This window comes from Eschrichtius robustus, chromosome 1 (assembly GCF_028021215.1).
Source record: "Eschrichtius robustus isolate mEscRob2 chromosome 1, mEscRob2.pri, whole genome shotgun sequence".
Lineage (NCBI taxonomy): Eukaryota > Metazoa > Chordata > Mammalia > Artiodactyla > Eschrichtiidae > Eschrichtius > Eschrichtius robustus.
In genome coordinates this window covers 151679881-151701054 of record NC_090824.1, presented here as the reverse complement: position 1 = coordinate 151701054, position 21174 = coordinate 151679881, and the positions used below count along the sequence as shown (strand labels likewise).

The following is a 21174-nucleotide window of genomic DNA, read 5'->3' as shown; positions in this document are numbered from 1 at the left end:
ATGGAACCAAAACAGGGGCATGGGACTCGCCCCCATTCACATGCACTTGGCATAAGTGCATTGGAAAACAGTCTTGATTCTCTGGACTCAGTTCATAAAGTGATTTTTAAAAGTTGTTAGAATTTACAGTGCTTTTATGATAATTTTATTATTTAATTTAATTAGAATTCTTCCTGAGCCATCAAATATTTGCAAGGAGGTGTTTTGTGAAATCAATAATAGAGTCAGTTATCACGTGGCCATCTCCATCGGAGCAGACCCTGTGAGGGAAAGGGAGAGTAGTGGGCAATCAAGTAGAACGAATGATGTTTGGTCACAGATAAGCTTTTCCCATCAAGTCTGCATTCAATACAGACCTAATTATATTTATCTAAGACCCTTAATGGTTACTTATCTCACATGTCTTGATTTCACGTCTACCTGTTCAGTTTTAGTAACGGAATTGTAATCTGCTATTAGTTCATCAGCGGGAAACACTTTCCTTGCTCTGCCTCTTCTGTTGTCATCACAATACAACTACATTACGTGTGCATAAACCATGCAAGAAGGCAGGACCTTTCTGCTGTTCAGAATAAGATACCTTTAGCACAAGAGTCCTTGTGCCCTTATGTTGACTCCTGTCTCTCCATCAAAATGGAGAATCAAATAAAACTTGTCGGCAGTATTTCTTTATTGAGTTGTGTTTTGTTTTCTTTTGTTTCCCTGTTCTTGGTTGCCTTTTTCCCTCATATCCTTTCTCCCTTCCAACTTTCCTTCAAGTAAAAAAAGCTCATTTCAGTTATTTCCTCTGCAGCTGACACAAATCATTTTTGGAAGAAAGCAGAGGGTCAATTTAGGCCTGTGGACGGAAAGGGTGCTCTAGAACGGTGCTAACTGTGTCCTAAAGAGCGTCACTAACTCAGAGAGGAGCACGGCAGTGTAAACTGTGCATATACCGTGATGGTAGGGAACCCACACCAGTAGTGGTCAACATCTGATCTCATTACTTATCAAAATTCTTTCCTTCCTCCTCTCTCTTCCATCCTTCTTCCATTCCTTCCTTTCTCTTTTCTCCTTAACTTACACTGAAGGCAGTTTAATGAAGATGGAAGACCTTGGGTCTGACCTTGGCCCTGTCACTTGCTGGCTGTGGAATAAAGCAAGCTACTCCACCCTTCTGAACCTCAGGCTCCTGATCCGTAAACTTGGACCTTATCCCAAGATGCCCCTTCACCAGGTTATTGTGAGGCTGAACGGGACTGCATACACTGAGCATCTAGACTGGCATTCAGTGGGTGTGCAATAAAGGTTAGGTCTTTCTCTCACTTCCTAGAGATCTTTGCTTTGTACACTTTATTTCCAACTGTCAAACAGGAATTCAGAAAGCAAACACATTTCAAATGTCAGCAACCGTACCAGTGCAACCCCCAAATTAAGATCCAGGTATGAGTGAGCATAAACTGAATTTACAAGATAAAAATGTCTAGGCAAAAACAAGATGAATGTGTGCACTATACAAGAATGAATGAGAGTTGGTACTTATGCAGTGATTTAACTACCTTTATAAGACCTGAAGGATCAGGAAAGATAAATTCTGGGCAACATGGAGTCAGCATACTATAACCTTTCTCCCAGTGACTACAATTAAAACTCCGATGATGATTAAAATAATAATAACAACAACAATAATAATAACAGCAATTATCTGAGCACCAATAACAGCAAGTAGCTTAGGGAGGGGAATCAAAACTTAAAAAGCAAACCATATTAGGACTTTGCTGGTGGTCCAGTGGTTAAGACTCCGAGATCCCAGTGCAGGGGGTCCGGGTTTGATCCCTGGTCAGGGAACTAGATCCCGCATGCTGCAACTAAAGAACCCACATGCCACAACTAAAAATCCCTCACACGGCAATGAAGATCCAGCATGCAGCAACTAAGTCCCAGAGCAGCCAAATAAATAAATAAATATTTTAAAAAAGAAAAAGAGCAAACCAAGTAAGAGTGAGTTTTGCGGAGGGTTTTCTTTTATCTCCTGACCTGAAACCAAGGGTGGCCCCAGGGTGGAACTACAAAAGGAGACACAGGCAGCAAAAAATCAGAAAGAACCCTTAACTTTTAGTCAGAGAACCAAGAAAAGGTGTTCCTACAAGCAGGAAAGTATGGGGAAAATCCCTGTTGTTGTTGTTGCTGTTTCGAGTAAACTTTTACTGTGGAATAACTTTAGGTTTATAGAAAACCTGCAAAGATAGAATCGGGTTCCTGAGCCCCCCTTACCCCGTTTTCCCAACTGTTAACATCTCATATTAATATGTTCCATTTTTGAAAACTAAGAAACCAATATATTACTAAACTCCAGACTTTATTTAGATTCACTAGTTTTTCCACTAACATCCTTTTACTGTCCTAGGATCCAATCCAGGACACCATATTACATCCAGTCATCATGTCTCCTTGATCTTCTCTGGTCTGTGAGTTTCTCTGTCTTTCCTTGCTTTCATGGTCTTGAGAGTTTTGAGGTGCACTCATCGGGTGTTTTGTAGAATGTCCTTCAAGTTGAGCTTGCTGGATGCTTTGCTCATGCTTAGACTGGAGTTATGGGTTTTAGGCAAGAATATCAAAGAGGTGAAGTATCCTTTTCACGCTATCCTATCGGGGTAACTGCTGTCAACATAACTAATGACTGGTGATGTGAACCTGGCTAAAATATGTTTGCTGGGTTGCAAACAAGTGACTAAGTCTAGTGCACACTCAACGGGAGAGAGAAGAGAATCTACATCAATAATTGGGAATTCTTCTGTAAGGAAGAGTTGGCTCTTCTCTATTTTTTAATTTATGTAATCATTTACTGTATCAGTATGGATTCACATCGATTTGGGATTTTCTTTCTCTTTTTTCCTCCTGGCCCTGCCCTAAGGGTGGCTCTGGTCCTAGAGCTGCACAGAGGAGTCCATGGTGGCACAGGAACCTAAAACCCAAGGAGAACACTTGTCTATCTGGCTGGAGGAAATGGGAAAAGATGACCCTGTGGCCCAGAGTGTGAAGATCCCCATTTTCTTCTCTCCTTTCCCTGTTTTGCCTTGAGAGTAACCCCAGTATCAGCAGCACGTGTAGCTATAATCCCTAGAAGAACAACAAATTTCTACCCAGTGAGTTGGAGGAGGGGGCCCCTGGAAGCCACAGGGAATGAGGGAAATAATGAAGAGGAAAGAAATAGGGAAAGGCACCCCCTAATTCTGTGTATGAACTGATATAGTCGCAGGCTCACTCTGAGCTGCTCACCTGGGGTAAAGACCCATAGCAGGAGAGCAAAGCCTGTAAGAACTGAACTGCCATTGGAACCTCTGCCCACAGAAGGAGGGTTCAGAACAGTCTGAACATTCCCAGGTTCACTGCGTGTCAAAATAAAATATCTGGCATTCTGCAGAGAATTTTAACAGGACTCAGAGTCTTATAATATTCAAAAAGTCTACGGTATAATCTAAAATTATTCAACATAAAAAAAAATAAAAGGAAAATGTAACCACTTCTCAAGGGAGAAGACAATCAGATTTCAAGCTCAAGATTACCCTGATATAGAAATTTTTTCAAAGATCTTTAAACAACTATTATCGTCATGCTCAATGAGATAAAGGTAGATGTTCTTGAAATGTACAAAAAGATGTTCTTAGCAAAGGAATAAAAACTATTAAAAAAAAAACTATTTTTCAAAGTGAGTATTTTAGAACTAAAAAACACAATATATTAAATAAAAAGTCACTGGATGATCTCAATAACACAATGAAGGTGACAGAAGAAAAGGTCAGTGAACTTGCAAACAGATCAATAGAATTTATCCTATTTCTACAACAGAAAGAAAAAAGATTGAAAAAAATCAGTCTCAAGGTCCTGTGGGACAATATCAAAAAGATCTAATATTCATGATATTTAACTCCCAAAAGGAGGCAAGAAAAGAGATAGGTGCAGAAAAAAAGTGAAGACATTATCAAAGAAAACATAAATTTGGTGAAAGACATATACAGCTGTAAGAACCCCAAATAAAATAAACTGAAAGGAAAGCAAACCCATCCACATTATAGTCAAACTGCTGACAACTAAAGATAAAGAAAAAATCTGGAAAGCAGACAGAATAAGATTCCCTTTATGTTTATGTATATGGAAACAACAATTTGAAGGACTGTTTGGTTTTTCATTAGAAACCAAGGTTATCAGAAGGCAATGGAATAACATCCATAAAGTACTAAAACAAAGAACACGATGCTGTACACCTGAAACTAATACAACATTGTAAACCAGCTATATTTGAATTTTAAAAATGCTTTTACTATTTTAGTAAAAATAAAGTATATGACAATGTAAAAAAGGAAAAAAAAAAGGAAAGAAAAGAACTGCCAGCCCAGAGGTCCATATTCAGCATATATATCCTTCAATAATGATGTCAAAATAAAACTTTCTCAAAGAAAAACTAAGGGAATTCACTGCAGCAGGCCTTCTCTAAAATACTAAAGGGCATCCTTCAACCTGAAATATTCCCTGAGGGAGCTTGGAACTTCAGAATAAAGAAAGAGCAACAGAAATGATAAATATCTGGATAATTATAATAGACTATTTTCTCTTATATTCTTTAAAATACATATAACTGGGCTTCCCTGGTGGCAAAGCAGTTAAGAATCTGCCTGTCAATGCAGGGGACACGGGTTCAAGCCCTGGTATGGGAAGATCCCACATGCCGCGGAGCAACTAAGCCCATGCACAACTATTGAGCCTGCGCTCTAGAGCCCACGAGCCACAACTACTGAAGGCCGTGAGCCTAGAGCCCATGCACTGCAGCAAGAGAAGGCACAGCAATGAGAAGCCCGCGCACTGCAACGAAGAGTAGCCCCCGCTCGCTGCAACTAAAGAAAGCACATGCGCAGCAACAAAGACCCAACACAGCCAAAAATAAATAAATAAATAAATATCAGTGGATACATTTAAACAGATTACTAAAAGATATGCAAACAATTGAAAAGAAGGCAGGAAAGGTGGAACAGAGAAACAAAAACCACATCCACAAACCAAGCAAATAATAAAATAACATACCTAAAACCAACCATATCAATGATTGCATTATATGTAAATGGTCTAAACACACAAAGTTACAAGACAGAGGCTGTCAGACTGGACTTTTTAAAATGCTATATGCTGCTATATTAATGTTAGCAGAACTTAAATAATCACAGTAATATATGCACAATAAAAATGGAATTTTATCTGTGAACCAGGTGGGTCACCATATAAACTACATTCTGCCTAGTTGTACAATAGCTTTTGTTTGTTTAAATATCCTCCTTTTTTAAGGTTTGGCTGAGGCAGCTCTGCTCTATAGCAAACATGTCCTTGCCCACGTAAGCCAGTCCAATGGCCCCAGGTTAACCACTCAACAGCCATTTGCCCTCTTCCTTGTTAACAGAGCTCTGATTTTGTTCAGCCTCCAGAGGAAAAAAAAAAATCACTTGTCTGAATGAATTGTAAAAATCTTACTTCTTTTTGCCAGTTAATGACCTACTGGTGCACGTGTGACAGTTTTGGCCACATCACATAAGAAGTTTGTAGGGGGCATCTAGGAAATATATTTTCCTTCTGAGAGGAGAGAGAAGGAGAAGAAAAAATTCCCCCTTTTTTGGTGGGTTTTTTCCCTTGCTTTAATTTTTGAATTCTTTTACATGAGAATGAGATACTTAGAGCTGTGGTAACCAATGGCACCAGGAAAAGTGCTGAGTGTGGCAGAAGAGAAAGATAAAGGGAGTCTGGGAATCATCCCTAAGAGTGCCTACTACTGGGCTTCTTATTAAGTAAACAAGAAATATTCTTATCGTTTAAGCCCCTGCTGGTCATGCATTCTGCTACCTATGGTCAGAATAACATTAACTGATAAATAAGCAGATAGTCTGGTCGTTCTCAGCACAGAATGCCATCTGGGCAATTCTGCCTTCTGGGCACTGTTAGGGCCATTGTCCTTCCCCCTTTCCCAGCCACTTCATTTGGATGGAGAAGAACATCTGCCTCTAGAGGATTCATTTCAGAACCAATAATACTGCATAGGTTGGGACTCATAGATCCAATCAGCCAACAAACTCTTACCAAGTACTTCAGTTAATTGTGTGCTAAACTCTGAGTTCAGTACTAGAGTGACAACAATAATGAGAAAAAGTTCTGTGTTCCAAGTGGGGGTGAGGACTATATGCAAATAAGTATACAGGGTCAGGTTGTGACATAAAGAACAGTGGCAGAGTAAGAGCATGTTGGGGGCTAGTCTAGATAAAGTGAAAAACAGAGAATAGCAGCTATTTCGGAAATTTATTGCAGAGTGAGATTTCTGGCCTTTTCCACTTTCTTTAGGAAGTGGTAAGGAAAAGTTGGACTTGTAAAGCCTTATTAAAGTTCCACATTAATACTCTAAACTCAGAGCAGAAAAGCAACCTTTAGTTTGGAATTATTTTAAAAAATAAAAGAAACAACTACCTCATGAAAGATTTTTAAATCTCGATATGAGATTGATCAACCCGTGATAGCTCACAACCTTGGTATTTTTATAAGGGAAGAATTTATAAGGGTTAGAATACGATGGCTAGATAGTGGCAGCGATGTTAGATGATAAAAAGAAAAAATTAGAATAGAGAAGGAGTGAAGGATTAAAGAAGAAAATGAAACCGAGGACAGGCGACAGGAGCTGTGGGCATGGAGAACAAGTCATCAAGGCAACTGGAAATTTTCGTGAACTATGACACCGAGGTCAGGAAATCCTTTTGGGTGGGGAAGAAACTTGGGTGGCAGATGTTGTTTAGAAACAACGAGACTGATGACCTTATTCAGAGCAGGAAGAATGACCGTTCCAGCCATTCTCAGTTTAAAGAGGCTGCAAGACGAGCCGGGCAGCAGAACTCCTTAGGGTCGTTCCAGGTTGAGAACCACAGCCTTCATTCTTCCCGTCTGCAGCTCCTTTTTAGGCTGCGAACTCTGAAACCCGAGAGAAGCGGGGCTCAGGAACCTGGATGTTAGTAGATGCCAAGTTGTCCATTGAAGTTCCGAGGCGGTCGGCCCCCAAATCTCACAAGGAAATACTGCTAAGTTCCTTTTTCCAGGGCATCTACTTCCTCTCAAGTATTGCAGATGTAATCATAAACACAAGCCAGTTACAGCCACAACCTCACAGTCTAGCGTGAAGCCCCCTGACTCCCGCAAACAGTTCCCAAGCTGCTAGAAACCCCGCCTTCGTTTGTAACCATAGGAACGGCTGACACGCCGCGAGCCTAAGATTCCCGGTTCCGCCCCCTCCTTAACTAATATTGTTCCCCACTATCTGTCCACATGGGCGCACCGCCTCACTATTGGTCAGTGCCCCAGGACTGTGCCTTGCCCCAGCCAATAAACGGCCTGTGCACGTGCACACCCGCGTACCCTGATTGGTCACCACTCCTTGATCACGCACTGCCTTCCTGCGCCAGCCCGTGCGCGGCGGCGCCAATGAAATGACTCAGTAGCCATTTACAACCAATCAGCACGCCGCGCGGCTCACAGCCAGCCTATGGGCGCGCGCCGGGGGTGGGTTGTCCCGGCCCTTTTCCATTCCCAGCTGTGTTTGTTAAAGCGACAGGCCCTACGGCGCACCGGGGCTCCACCGGGCACCGCAAAGCGGCCGCGCGGGCCCTCGGCGTGAGCTGGCGCCCGTGACAGCGGCGCCGCTCTGCTCGCGACCCCGGCTCCAGGCCGCTGCCGACGTCCTTGGTGCGGCCGCGTCGGCCGGTAGGATGGGCGGTGAGGCGGGGTCCGCGGCGGTGGTGGGCTCCGAGGGCCGCGTGAAGAGTCTAGGTCTGGTGTTCGAGGACGAGCGCAAGGGCTGCTACTCGAGCGGCGAGACGGTGGCAGGGCACGTGCTGCTGGAGGCTGCCGAGCCGGTGACCCTCCGCGCGCTGCGCCTGGAGGCCCAGGGTCGCGCCACCGCCGCCTGGGGCCCGAGCGCCGGCGCCGCTGCCCCGGCAGCCGCCTCGGAGGTGGAGTACTTGAACGTGCGCCTGAGCCTGCGCGAGCCCCCGGCCGGTGAGCGCGGGCCACGGCCCCGGAGAGGGACTGGCGGGACTGGGAGGGGGCGCGCCGGCGGATGCCCACCGGCTGGGTGGGCGGGGGGTCCGCCCACGGGGTAGCCGGCCTCAGTTTGGTCGCCTTGACGGGCGGGCAACAATGCCTGCGCCCCCCACCTCACAGCACCGGGGAGATGGTGCTCACCTCTGCTGGCGCCCCGCCCCTGGCTCGCTGGGGTCTGACTGGCGCCAGGGTCCCAGGACCATCTAGGACAGCGCTGGGAGTGAGCCGTTGCCATGGGAACCTGTGATGAGCAGTCAGGAATCAAGGATCTGGGGATTTAGGTTCCCTCTCTTGTGGTCTAAGGAATGGAGGGCGGAACCAGAGTTTACGAGGTTTCATTCTGGGGTACCCAGTGTTTATGGGGGCCCCTTCTCCCCCGCCCCGTCTCTAGATGCTAGTTTTTGGTGCATGATGAGTTAGCAAAACCTCAGTCTTAGGAGGAGGGAAGTAGTTCCTGAGCGTTACGTGTTCAAAGGAAGTGCTTTTTGACTTGATCATCATACTTGGTTTCCCTCCTTTGGGGAGTGGGGTAACTTAAGAGTTCTACGTCTGTCTAACTTTCTTTGTATTTATTTTTCACTTCTTTTTGTTTCCTTTGCATTCTCTTCCTCCCTCCTCTAGCCCACCCCCATAGACCTTTAGTGACAATGGGATCTGGACACTGTAAGAGTTTCTGGAAGAATGATGACCCTTCTTGTGAAGTCCAGTTAATAGTGTAGGCTTTTACACTCTTTAAAGTGCCCATGTGGAAACTCACTACATGGGTATTCTATAAATATTAGGTGCAAAAAAATACTAGGAACGGTGAGTCTTAGTCTTCTTTCAGTTGGTAGCAACTACTTTAAACTATTTTACTTTTTGCCTCATGAGCTTCAGCATTTATCTGTAAAATAAATAAGGGTATAGACTCTCGGCCCTTGAAGAATAAAATACAGCGTATCAGTGTTTAACCCTTGCTATGTATTATACAAAAATCAGTAGTAAGTGCAGTTTTTCCTTGTCCTGCTGTGGAGAAGTAGACTGTTCACAGTTAAATCCTCAAGGTATGTGAGAATCGAGTAATCCCAGAAACTGTGGTGAGGAAAACATGTATGAACCAAAGCCCTCTTTTGGATTAGCAAGTGTAGTATGTTAGGTGACAGTTCTTACCTGCCTTATGCCCTTTCATCAATATGGTTTCCAGAATCAACCTATACATGCCTACCCCAAGGTAACAGACAACACAGATTTTCAAGATGGCTGACTGGAGTCAAGGGCAATGGAAGAGGGAAGTAAGTTGGTTTTTTGTCCAGGACTTTGGACTCTGTATCTCTGTTCCCATAACTACTCAGTAAATAGATGTAAGATTAATAGCAGTTGGACCTGGGATTCGAAGTAAAAAAACCGCTTTGGTAAAATCTGGGCTATCAAATAGTGTTTGATTCACAAGTCAGATTTTGTTTTGTCATTCTAACGGAATAGAATGGCTAACCCTAGACAACCTGAAAATCGTAGCTTGTTTTAGAATGTACCATAACAAACCTTGACAAAAAGTAAAATCATGGTCTGTTTTAGTTGATTTCATTGAGAAAAAAAATCACTCCTAATATCTGTAGCTTGGAAAAGGCTAGCAACTTTACATAGTTGTAGACTCTTAGGTTCATTTAATTCCAAAACCTAGCTGAATTTCAGCCACCTGAAGAGATTTTTAGAAATCCAGATATTCGGGAAGTATGGCTGTGGGATCTATTTTCAAAAAATCTACTGGATAATTTTTTGGCATTGTTAATCTAACTACTTGCTATCATGGTGATTGATTTTCTTCATATTTTTATTCAATAATTATGGTAGAAAGACAAGACACATCAGAGAGTTGGTTTCACATCTTGGTCGCACACCAGGAGTATGACCTTGTGCACGTTCCTCATCCTTCCTGAGCCCCAGTCTGCCTCTGTGATGGTGTTCTAGCTCCCATGCTCACCAGTGCTCTGAATTATGAGTTTGGGCTGAAGGACCATTAGCGAATGAAACATCTTGTGACATTGTAGTTATTGCATAAGACAAGGGTAATAAACTATAAGAGCAGAAGCAGAAATGGGCACATGATTCAGCTTGTGGACCTTCTTAATTAAAAATTAATAAATAAACGAGAAAGCAAGCAAGCAAAGATTTGATTCCAAATACTATAACCCAGGTTCATCAACTTTCTCAAAATTTTTTCCTGTTTATGTTTTGAGGTAGTTGAAAGCCTCATTTTAAATGTTCTAGTTCCTATGTTGATTTGTTTTTTCTCTGAAGAGGGAACTTCATCTCTCTCTCCAGCCTCTTCCAATGTCCTGTGCAACTCTGTTCTTCACACTTGCCTGTCATGCTCTGCCTCATTCCCTTCCCTTCATCTAAACCCCTTCTCACTTGTCTCCATGCCAACCCTTACTTCAACAGCAGAAGTGGTCCTCAAGATGCCCCCGCCACTGCCATGGACTCCAGCATGCTAGGGTCATTACTTGTGTACAAGTGTCTGTAGCCTCCTTTCCTCCCAAGGTCTATTTGGGGATTGAAGTTATTTAGCTTTGTATCCATTTTGTATCAGCTTTGTCCCTGACATTTAAGCACTGTAAATTTTGAACATAAATGAAATCCACATTTTTAAACATTTTAAGTACTTTGTCATATTCAGTAATCTAACGATTACAAATTAGAACTTTAGCCCAGCTCTAAGGAGTGTTGGGATTCCTTGAGCCTAGTACCTGATAGCTATAAAATGGAGAGGCTTCCCTGATTCCAGTGCTGTAGCACTGCTGGGGCTTATAGGGCGGCTCTGGACACACCTGAGCTCTGGGACTCAGTCTGTCACTGTCATTTAACATGGTCTCATGTCCCTATGACTTATTCACTTAGTTTCCAAGTCACCCACCTGTTGAATATTTCTATTTGAATGATCTTAAGTGGCAAATACTTGTAAGGTTTTTTTTTTTTTCTAATATATTACACATTGAAAATTGGAGATAGATTCAGGAGACTTAATGGGCCAGTAATGCATTCCTGTTTTCCAAAAGTATAAGGTTGAAATGTTAACTGAGTTGATGACGGTCTTAAAACTCTAGTATTTAAATGAAAAATTATCCCATTTCACTAGTGATTTCTGGCCTTTAAATTTTTTTTAATGAATGGTTACAGTAGAAATCTCCATTTTGTATCTACTGACCAGGCAGATCTCAGAGAAAGTTCTCAGTCTGTGCTGCACTTTCTTCATCTTAATCATCCCACCCTTGATGAGGGAATTTAGTTCTAAACTTGAATCTATGCACATAAAATGAAGGGAACATTTATAAGTATCTCTGGGGAGCCACCCAACCAACACTGATAGCCCTGGAGTTGGCTTTGGATCTGAACGATACAGTCTCTGCACTCATCAGAGCTCCAGCAGTGCCTCTGGCCTTGCTAGGTCCATCCACACCCTGCCTCCTGGTCTTCTCACAGTCAGGGGTAAGCCTCTGCTTGAAATGAAATGGGGCTGGCTGACCCCAGAGCAGGAGGAAGGAGTCGTGTCCATGCTTGGCCAGGCCCACTCCATATCCCAAGTTAAACAACATCCCCTATTAATCAGTAATGACTCCTGCCTAATAGTTTGTCCTGTTGGTTTGGCTATTTAGTATTCAGTATTCATAATATTCCAAGTAAATTTTTCATCTCCTTTTCCATCTCTTCCCAAAGAATATTTAGTCTGAATTTTGTGGTATACCCAAAATAAATAGATCTGTTGTTTTCTAGATTAATTTTAGGTCCAGTTTAATATTGGTACCTCATGTTAGTATAATAGTATACTAACATTAGTATACTCATGCTAGTATACAAGTGGGGGAAATAAATGTTTATGTATATGTAGGTATGTATGTGTATATGGTTGTATACACATATATATGTATATGGGAGCTCTGGCATTTTATGGTAATTACTTGTGTAATTGGTCTATTTGCAGATAGAAGATACATTATGTGTATACATACATATATATATATATATATATATATATATATATATATATGTGGTTTGAAATTGAGTAAACTTGGTAAAAGTTGATTCAAAATTTAATTCTCTAAATCTCAGTTTAATGTACTTTTTGACATATATTCAGTGTTATATATAGCTAGGAAAACCTTTTTAAAAAACTATGATTTACATTGTGAAAATTCTTGATGTAATATGAACCTTAGTGAAAATAAAATGTATTCTCTTTTTTAGGTGAAGGCATCCTCTTACTACAGCCTGGAAAACATGAATTTCCATTTAGCTTTCAACTTCCATCTGAGTAAGTGAAACTGTATAACTGGGGATTTCCTTTCCCTGCACCCTGTCTATCCAGTTGTATGGGCACCAAGTACCTTCTGACATTCAGGTGTGCATGTTTATCCTGAATAACCCCTGAGTAGACCTAACCTCGCTCACCTTTTTTTTTTTTTTTAAAACAAAACAAAACAAAACAACACTTTAAGGGCTTTTCCCAGTTTTGTTAAACTGAAAAACAAAGTTAAAAAGTCATCTCTTTGGTTTATTTCAGACCTTTGGTAACCTCATTCACCGGGAAATATGGAAGTATTCAGTACTGTGTGAGAGCAGTTTTGGAACGACCCCAGGCACCTGATCAGAGCATTAAGCGGGAACTCCAGGTCGTCAGTCACATCGATGTCAACACACCAGCATTACTAGTAAGTTCTTCCTCCTTCCCCTTTTCCTCCTTCCCTTCCATCCTCCTTCCTTTCAACTGTGGTCTCTACATTTAGCAAGTCTGGTGGCAGCCTGTCCTGTCACTTTCCGATATAATCTTATAACCCATAGGCATTCACTATAAATATGTGATTCTAAGTTGGGCAAATTACAAATTGTGTGTGTTAGTACTATTGTTAGCCCTGTTGTTCAGGGCTTCTTTTGCCAGAAAGTTACATGGGCTTAAAATGCATTAATAAGGCTTAATAATAATAATGCACACACACAAAGTAGTTACTTTTCCCAGAGCAGCCACATTCACAGGGCTGTGGTATTCTAAACTCTTCACTAATAGCAGGTTGAGGAACAGTAATTATGGAAGAGTATTAATCACGCCCAGCCTGTTATTGAAGCTGAGGCCATTATGCTGTGTCTCCTTGCATTTTGCATGTCATTTTCTAACATTAAGTAAGTGCATGCAGCTGCTCTGGAGACCCTTTCACTTATCATTTCCTTATGACAGATTTGGCCACATTAAAGCATTGAACTTCTAATAATCACCAGAAATACTGTAGGCTGATAAGAAAGATTAGGCTATAAGTAACAACAGAATAGGCAAGATGGGAGTTAATGAGCTAGATTCTTTTATCTAAACCCATATTATCAAAATAATATAAAATTATACCTTGTACTTTCATGATAGCTACTAGGACCTAATGGTTCTTCATTTAAATATGAATGAATGATTTTTTACTTCATAATTTAAACTTTCCATCATGATACTGATGTTACAAAGATATATTTTTAGTATTGGAGGTTTCTCTTTCTAGCCAGTGTTTTTAAAGATCAGGAAAAGAAACAGGAGTTAAAAGTTGTTTAACTCTACTTCCACACAAAAATGAAATAGAATTTACTCTGATGTTCACCTTTAGATTATAAAAATGTAACAGATATGCCCTAGTTGCATGGTCCCTTGTGGCCAAAATCGTACAGTAGCCAGACCCAGCTGACCCGGCTTATAACTATGACTTATCACCTGCTCAGCACCTATTTTGAAAATTGATGATGGTAATAACTGCTTTGTGTTTTTAAAAACTACTTAGAATTGGGTGGTTAACTAATTCTAAACTATTTATGGGGCCATTGTGGCAAATAATTTAAAGATATTTTATTTTTTGGCAAAAGAGATACTATTTGTCCTTTACTATCCTTTTATAATTGAAAAAAATATTGCAACTTTGGGTTTTACAGTGAACTTTTGGTTTGTGTGTCTTGTAAACTGAGCATACTGTTTTATAAACAGTATTATATAAGCGTCTTGTATCGCTTATCTTACTACTGTAGAATAGAAAGTGGGGTGGTGAGTTCAATAACCCTTTAGATCCATTACACTAGGTGTGTTATTGCACTGCTGTTACACAAAACCCCAAAATCATTCTAAGTTAAGGACACTTGAAATTTCTGCCTAATACATTTTGAAGTAAGGAAAAAAGGCTGTTTGCTTATTCCATATTTTAAATGCCAAGACAAAAAGAACATTCTGATTATTGATTTTTATACCATTTCTCCTTTTCCTGATCTACACATAAAGTCTTTAAAAAAAAGTAGCTCTGTCATATTAATAGGTGCTACTACAGTTTTTGATTGCTTTTTTAAAGGATGGTATATCACTTCCAAGAAACACAATGAAAATATAGGATAAAATAGAATGATGTCATCCTAATTTGAATCTGAAAATTCACCTTAGTTTTCCTGAAAAGGGAATGATTTTTAATGCTTTGTCTTTAAGTATTTTACCTAGTTTGTCACAGGAAGATAAGAAAGGTTGATTTGTTGTTTTTTGGAAGACATTGCTGTACAACTGTTTAATAAAAAATGACATAACTTTAAGTTCTATGCGTTTTCTAGACCAGTTTAATTATTTTTATTATTTGAACTTTTCAAGACCCCTGTATTGAAAACTCAAGAGAAAATGGTTGGCTGTTGGTTTTTCACTTCTGGTCCAGTCTCACTGAGTGCCAAAATTGAAAGAAAGGGATACTGTAATGGTAAGCAAACTGTTTAAAAATCCAAATGCAAGATTCATTCATTTTATTAGCTAATTGTAAGTGATTTTTAATAGTGTGTTTTGTAATTTACCAAGTATATACTATTTTAAAACATGAATAATACAGTTGTCTGGTTCTAGTATAAATAATTGATATTTAAATATTTGTAAATAGATGAGTGGATCCCAATAATCCTGGTATTTCTGACTTCGGTCCTGGTACTTTCATAACAAAGACTAAAACCAGTAGAGTGGGAAAATGCCAGCATTTTATTTTAATGTTGCAAAAAAATGTTCCGACCAGTGTTGCTCAGAAGAGAGCTGTTGTCATATGAAAATACTGTTAGGCATTCTGACTCCATGCTGGGAATTCAGATATATGGGAGGGGCTAGAATGTAGAACATTGACACTCTTAACAGTCAGATTGATATCAGAACAACAATCTGTGAAGGGCCCAATTCCGTCCAGTGGATTTGGCCCCCACTCCAGGGTTCTGGCTTGTTGGGAATGAATATGGTATGGAATGGTATGATGGTGGATGTATAATGTGGGTGTAAAACTTGCCTACTCCACCCATTGCTTTATTTGTATTTATCAGTTCCTAAAATGGGAAGACTTTGTTCTTCTGTTGGGAAGATTTTAATTTGTTAGGCACTAATGAGTTTGTTAGTGATCTTCTGTACTTAACGTAGTACTGAATCATTTATTTGTATGTCTTCTCTTAATTTTTGTAGATACTGGTCATTTACAGATCTTTAGAATTGGTAGTCTAATATTGCTACATTAGAAAAGTGAATCATGCAATAGTTAGAAAACAGTATCTACCACAACCTACCATAAATTTTCACTTCTCTGACTCAGATTTGCAATGTAAGTTTTCCATGAGGCTTCTCAACTTGTTAAAGCAGCGTTGCCACGTTTCAGCTTTCATCAGTAACGGCTTTGTTCCACTGTGGAGAGAATTTCCTCAAGGGTCTCTGAAGGTGTTTCTGTTTTCTTTTTAGGAGAAGCTATTCCAATCTATGCAGAAATAGAGAATTGTTCCTCTCGTCTGATTGTTCCCAAAGCTGCCATTTTCCAGACGCAGACGTACCTGGCCAGCGGGAAAACGAAGACCGTGCGGCTCATGGTGGCCCACGTGCGCGGGAACCACATCGCCTCTGGGAGCACCGACACCTGGAACGGGAAGACCCTCAAGATCCCACCCGTGACACCGTCCATCCTGGACTGCTGCATCATCCGAGTGGACTACTCCTTAGCTGTGAGCACGGCACTTGGTGAAATTAAAGACGTAGCATGGAGCCATACCTGGTGCCATGTTACTGAGAAGATGTACCTTTAATACCCAGGAAAATGTCATTTTATGTCAGCATTACAACAAATTGTGGAATATATGAAGATTGGCCTTTGTTTTTTAATCAATAACTATCCCTCTGAGGTATTTAATTAAATAACATGGAAGAATGAAGGTGCAGTAGGGCTGCTATATTGAAGACATGTACTTAACTTTCTATGGTTCTGTGTAAGCTGTGCTCACTTACAATGAAGTGTATTAAGGCCACACTTCCCCATCACAGAGCGTTCACTGTATTTCGTGGGGTCTTCATTTGGTTTGTTCTTCATTTTATTCGTCAGGACAATTTACAGTTGTGTTGGGGGTGGTAGCAGACAACAAAAGCATTTTTTCTATGAAAAAATAATCGGGTTTTTTACTATGAGGTTTAACTTACATTTGTGCCTTTCTCTCTCTCTCTCTCTCTCTTTTTGTTGTTGTTTTGTTTTTTGGCATATTAGGTGTATATTCACATTCCTGGTGCTAAAAAATTGATGCTTGAGCTGCCCTTAGTGATTGGCACGGTTCCATACAATGGTTTTGGCAGCAGAAACTCCAGCATTGCCAGCCAGTTTTTTATGGATATGAGCTGGTTGGCTCTGACTCTGCCAGAACAGCCTGAAGGTAAAATGTTCCGAGGTTCTTTCAGAATGCAGTTTTACACATAGAGTACTTAAGAACAGGACTTACGAGATAAGAAATGCTCAAATGATAATTACTGCTGCCACTACAACTATCCTTACTCTTTTTATTACTAAAAATCATAAAACATTATTCCCAGAAGGGACTTTGAGAGTTTAGCTTATCCAAGACAGAAAGCTCCTAATGGCAGATCCAGAAATACAATCTACATCTCCTGATTCCTATTTATAATAGTAGAAGAATGGAAAATAATCAGAATACTATTATACTGTGTTATGTTGGTGTTTTCTGTAGCCGCATTTCAATGATTCTTTTTTTAACCTAGACTAAAACACGTCTCAAAGAGAATATGAATCAATGTTAATAGTACTTTAATAAAAGCAGAATCTACTGAATATTTTTTTGTTGTAATGGGCACAAAAACTTCCTGATTAGAGGAGAAAATACCAGTGTTTTATCTTCAAATTAAGCTAAATTCCTTGTTCCTGTAAGAGTTTGGAAGAGATTAACGTAATTAGTTTTTGCCTGGATTTCTTAGATCCAACTCCTTTTTTGTTTCAGCACCACCAAATTACGCAGACGTGGTGTCGGAGGAAGAATACTCTAGACACGTTCCTCCTTACCCTCAACCCCCTAACTGTGAGGGGGAGTCGTGCTGTCCTATGTTTGCCTGCATTCAGGAGTTCAGATTTCAGCCTCCACCTCTTTATTCAGAGGTAAACAAAGCAAAAGAAAATTAGACTTGTGTTGTGCTGTTTGTAAATAATCCTCTGTGTCTGTTTTTGACTCCCGATTAGTAGGGGATACATACAAAAAAATTTTTACGATGGTGATAGATTATCACTGATCCACTTACCACATTTTGCGGTGTTTTCTTGGTATTCTCTAGCATACATGTAGAGTACCGTGGATTGCCTTTAAGGCCATGGAATACGGAGAACTTAAGTGGCCTACTGGGACTTCTTAACAGGCTTTAAGCAGTTTGGCTTATGACCATATAATTAGAAATAGATACTAGAATCACGTTAAAGAATGTTGCAGTAGTAATCTTGGTCTGCTCGTTTTTACAGGTTGATCCACATCCTAGTGACATAGAAGAGACCCAGCCTGTTTCCTTCATTCTCTGAACATATTTCAGAAATCACTGTGTTCATCGCCAAATTAGAATGTTGGTTCTTTCCCCCTGCCTTTTTGGGGAAGAGGGAGGGAAGATTAGCTTAAGAACATAAATGAACATCAAGACTGAAGGTGATAGAAATTAAAGAATGCGTGAACTTTCCAGTGGGCCAACAGGATTGTTGCACAAGTTTGTGATGTGGTCTTGTATCCCCGTAGAACTATGGGACGAAGATGTGAAAAGTCTCAGAATGTAATGGAAGTCCTGATGGTGATAGAGTAAGTGAAGAGTGCCTATGCTGACCCAAGAGAAAGGTGCCTGTAAACAGTGAAAACACTATGCGAGCATATCTTTACAAAGGTTTCTCAAAGTAGAACAGATGTATCCTCAGCTTTAAGACGGTATGGACGCATTGGGAGGAGACTTGATTTTGGAGAACGTAGCAGCACAAGGGTGTGCATGAACAGGAAAGGGGCCCACTCTAAATTAAACATGAAGCGAGACCCTCTGGTGTCAGGGTCTTCATGATTTCTAACCATATTCCATAGGACTGAAGTCCTTAAAAGAATCCTTTTCTGAGGTCATGGTCTTATGAGGTTCTAATGAAGTAATACAGTTTTCACTCTTTTAATGGTAGTTTAAGAGGTTGTTTGTAAGTTGGCTATACAGTATTATGAAACCAAGAAAGAGTTCCTTCCTTGAAAGGCTTGTCAGTTGAAAGGGGAAAGGTGTACTTCAATACGAAAACACATTTTGTTGAAAGTTGCACTTTTTATCCCCTTTAAGTACTTTAGCAGGGTACATGTTTGATTTTCCTCATGTCTTATTTACCTAGGAGCATATTAGAAAAAGACAGGGTTAAAAAAAGAAAAAAAAAAAAAGGCTTGCATCCTTAGGATGCCTTGATAACTGCACAAGGGGAGAAAAGGCCTTTTTTACCTACCTCTAGTGGGGTTATCAGAATCAGATATGTTTTAAAACTCCAGGCCGGTGAAGTCTTCTTTGGAGTTTCTGCTCATTTGCAGTAGCAATCTCATCTCTCCTATCCCTAAACCTGAAACTGGACCAAGGGCAAAATCTATAAGGTTAACATCAGTTGAAAGTTAATATGTGTATACCAAAGGGTATTTCAAAATAAATGCAAAATCAAGGCAGAATTACCATTTTCCATTTTTTTGAAAAGTCATATAAACTTAATTTCTGTCAAGAGACTTAAGTCTACTGATGGCAGTCACTGTGTTGTTCATTGTTATTCCAGTTCTTTAGTAATTCTGTTTAAACTGTGATTTTTTTTTATTGTTTTGGTGCAATATTTTATTATCCTTTAACCTCAGGATATTCAGACCAACAAGATTGTGTTGCTGCTAAAAGACTGAGCAGTGTTTTTACTGTCCCCCTGTCCCCTCCTAGTCACAGTCACATGTTCACTTGTTTTTACTTTAATCTGTTGGTTTTGTGAGCTGAGAGCATTTCTGTACACTAAGTAGAAGGGAGGTAGGGGTTCCCATGATAGAGATTTTGGACCAGCTCGGTACTTTGGTTTCTCCATGTCCTGAGGGTTAGATCTGGAAACCCTGGTGCTTCCCATGCAGAATACTGTACTTCATTCAACTGAACGATTAGCTTTTCTTTCAGTCAGTATATTTCGTTAGAAATAGAAAAGTTCTAAGGTTAAATTTTGTATGTAAAAATTAGTTGGACATTTGATTAGGGATTTTTATACAAACATTAGGTAAATGTACGCTTTTCACCCTTGGGCATACCTCTCTTCTCTGTAATCACATAAGCATCTTAAGCCGTTCTTTCATCTTTTAAGCCACTGAATGAAAATCACAGTACAAACTGTTTTACCAATAATTGTGGTACTGAAATCGTCACAAATCTTTTTTCCCTGCTTTGGTTTTTTGGTGATCTTTTATTTTGCTTTGTTTTTGTGGGTTTGTTAGCTATGTGCTGTCTAAACAGTTTTATTTTTACTTTAAAAATAGATCACCTTCAGCTATTTCTTGACCTCTGAGTTGTAGTTTACATGTTTTGTCAAGACATTTTCCATCTCCATGATACCAAAACAAAGTAAAAGAAACAAAACAAAATGGTATGGAGGAAGAGAAAGTTTACCTATCTGGCTGCAAGTAGAAAAGCAACTGCTTACTGGAATCCTTCACTAGGAACGTTTTGTCACCTTTTTAAAAGAAATCATGAAGTGCACCCACCAAATTAAAACAAAGCTGATTTTTTAGCACTTAAGAGAATAGCTAAAAGGTATGATTTGCCTTATTGAATTGATATTGGTATGTCTGACCTTAAGCAGTAGGTTGAAACTGCATACCTTTCTATAATCAAATTATTTGATGAAGGTAGAAGATTCTACATTGGAACAGAGAATACTTGGGAATGAAGGTAAAAATTAGCTGCTATTTGCTTGTTTATTCTCCTCTTGCTTAGTTTGCAAAGAAACTGTGGCCTTAGAATTTTCTTTTTGATGCAAAAATTTTGAAATTGAGAAAGTGCATCTTTTGGCACACAAAATTCTTCCATGGGCAGAACTTTACTTTCATGTTTTTGTTTTGCACAATAAGAAACTCAGTAGGCAGGGGTTATGTTTTTGATAAGTTAACTATGAAAGCTTTTTATTTTTATTATAAAAATGTAACAGTTTAACCCACAGGGGGAAAAAAAAAAAAGATTGTATTTTGTACTCTTGTCTGAACCCCATGGGTTCCTTTTGTTAATAAAATGATTACACTGATGCTGTGAGTTGCTAATTTTGTTTTTGTTTTGTTTTTATAACACTATGACTTAAATTGTTACAGACTTAAGGGAAGTCAATACCATGAGACAAAATGTTACTGCTGTTAAGATCCTTTTGTAACTGTGTGCTATATCATCACCAGGCACAGCCCTGGTGGATTCTGAGCCTGTTTTTATGATGGCCTCAGTTTCCCCAAAGGTAATCGGTTTTTAGCATTCTATGAAAAAGAGTAGTTGAGATGAGTGATTAAGCTTAAGCTATATTGGTCATTGAGAGAACATTATCTCCATTTATTCTCAAGTAATAATGACCACTTCTTTAAAGCTTTCTGAGTTTTCATGTTTGTTTGGCCAGAACCTTTCCAGGATTGATTGAGTAGGTCTGGTGGGCAGTCAGTGGACTCATACCAGGAAACATCTGTACGTAAGCCTCCCCTTTCCACACACATACTCAAATGGACAAAAGTTAAATATTTTGTACAGGGAATATGTAACAATAT

At 39.9% G+C, this 21174-nt stretch overlaps 1 protein-coding gene across 2 annotated transcripts; it reads left to right on the top strand.

Annotated features, from left to right (window-relative positions):
- The first annotated feature begins 7622 nt into the window (after positions 1-7622).
- Positions 7623-20673, top strand: ARRDC4 (arrestin domain containing 4). Of its 2 annotated transcripts, none has more exons than XM_068557085.1 (8): positions 7623-8055; positions 12322-12388; positions 12638-12785; positions 14729-14831; positions 15836-16092; positions 16626-16788; positions 17368-17522; positions 17877-20673. In XM_068557085.1, exons 1-8 carry the CDS (start codon positions 7767-7769, stop codon positions 17931-17933), a joined length of 1239 nt encoding a protein of 412 aa, XP_068413186.1. In that variant the 5' UTR covers positions 7623-7766; the 3' UTR covers positions 17934-20673. The 2 variants fall into 2 exon arrangements, with proteins under 2 accessions (XP_068413186.1, XP_068413182.1); XM_068557081.1 differs by lacking the exon at positions 7623-8055 and adding an exon at positions 9084-9371.
- Positions 20674-21174: the final 501 nt, after the last annotated feature.

Coding starts and splice junctions, on each gene's coding strand:
- ARRDC4 (XM_068557085.1), top strand. CDS start 7,767: ATGGGCGGTGAGGCGGGGTCCGCGGCGGTGGTGGGCTCCGAGGGCCGC. Junction 12,389..12,637: donor AGCTTTCAACTTCCATCTGA/GTAAGTGAAACT, acceptor GGTTTATTTCAG/ACCTTTGGTAACCTCATTCA. Junction 16,093..16,625: donor GAGTGGACTACTCCTTAGCT/GTGAGCACGGCA, acceptor TTGGCATATTAG/GTGTATATTCACATTCCTGG.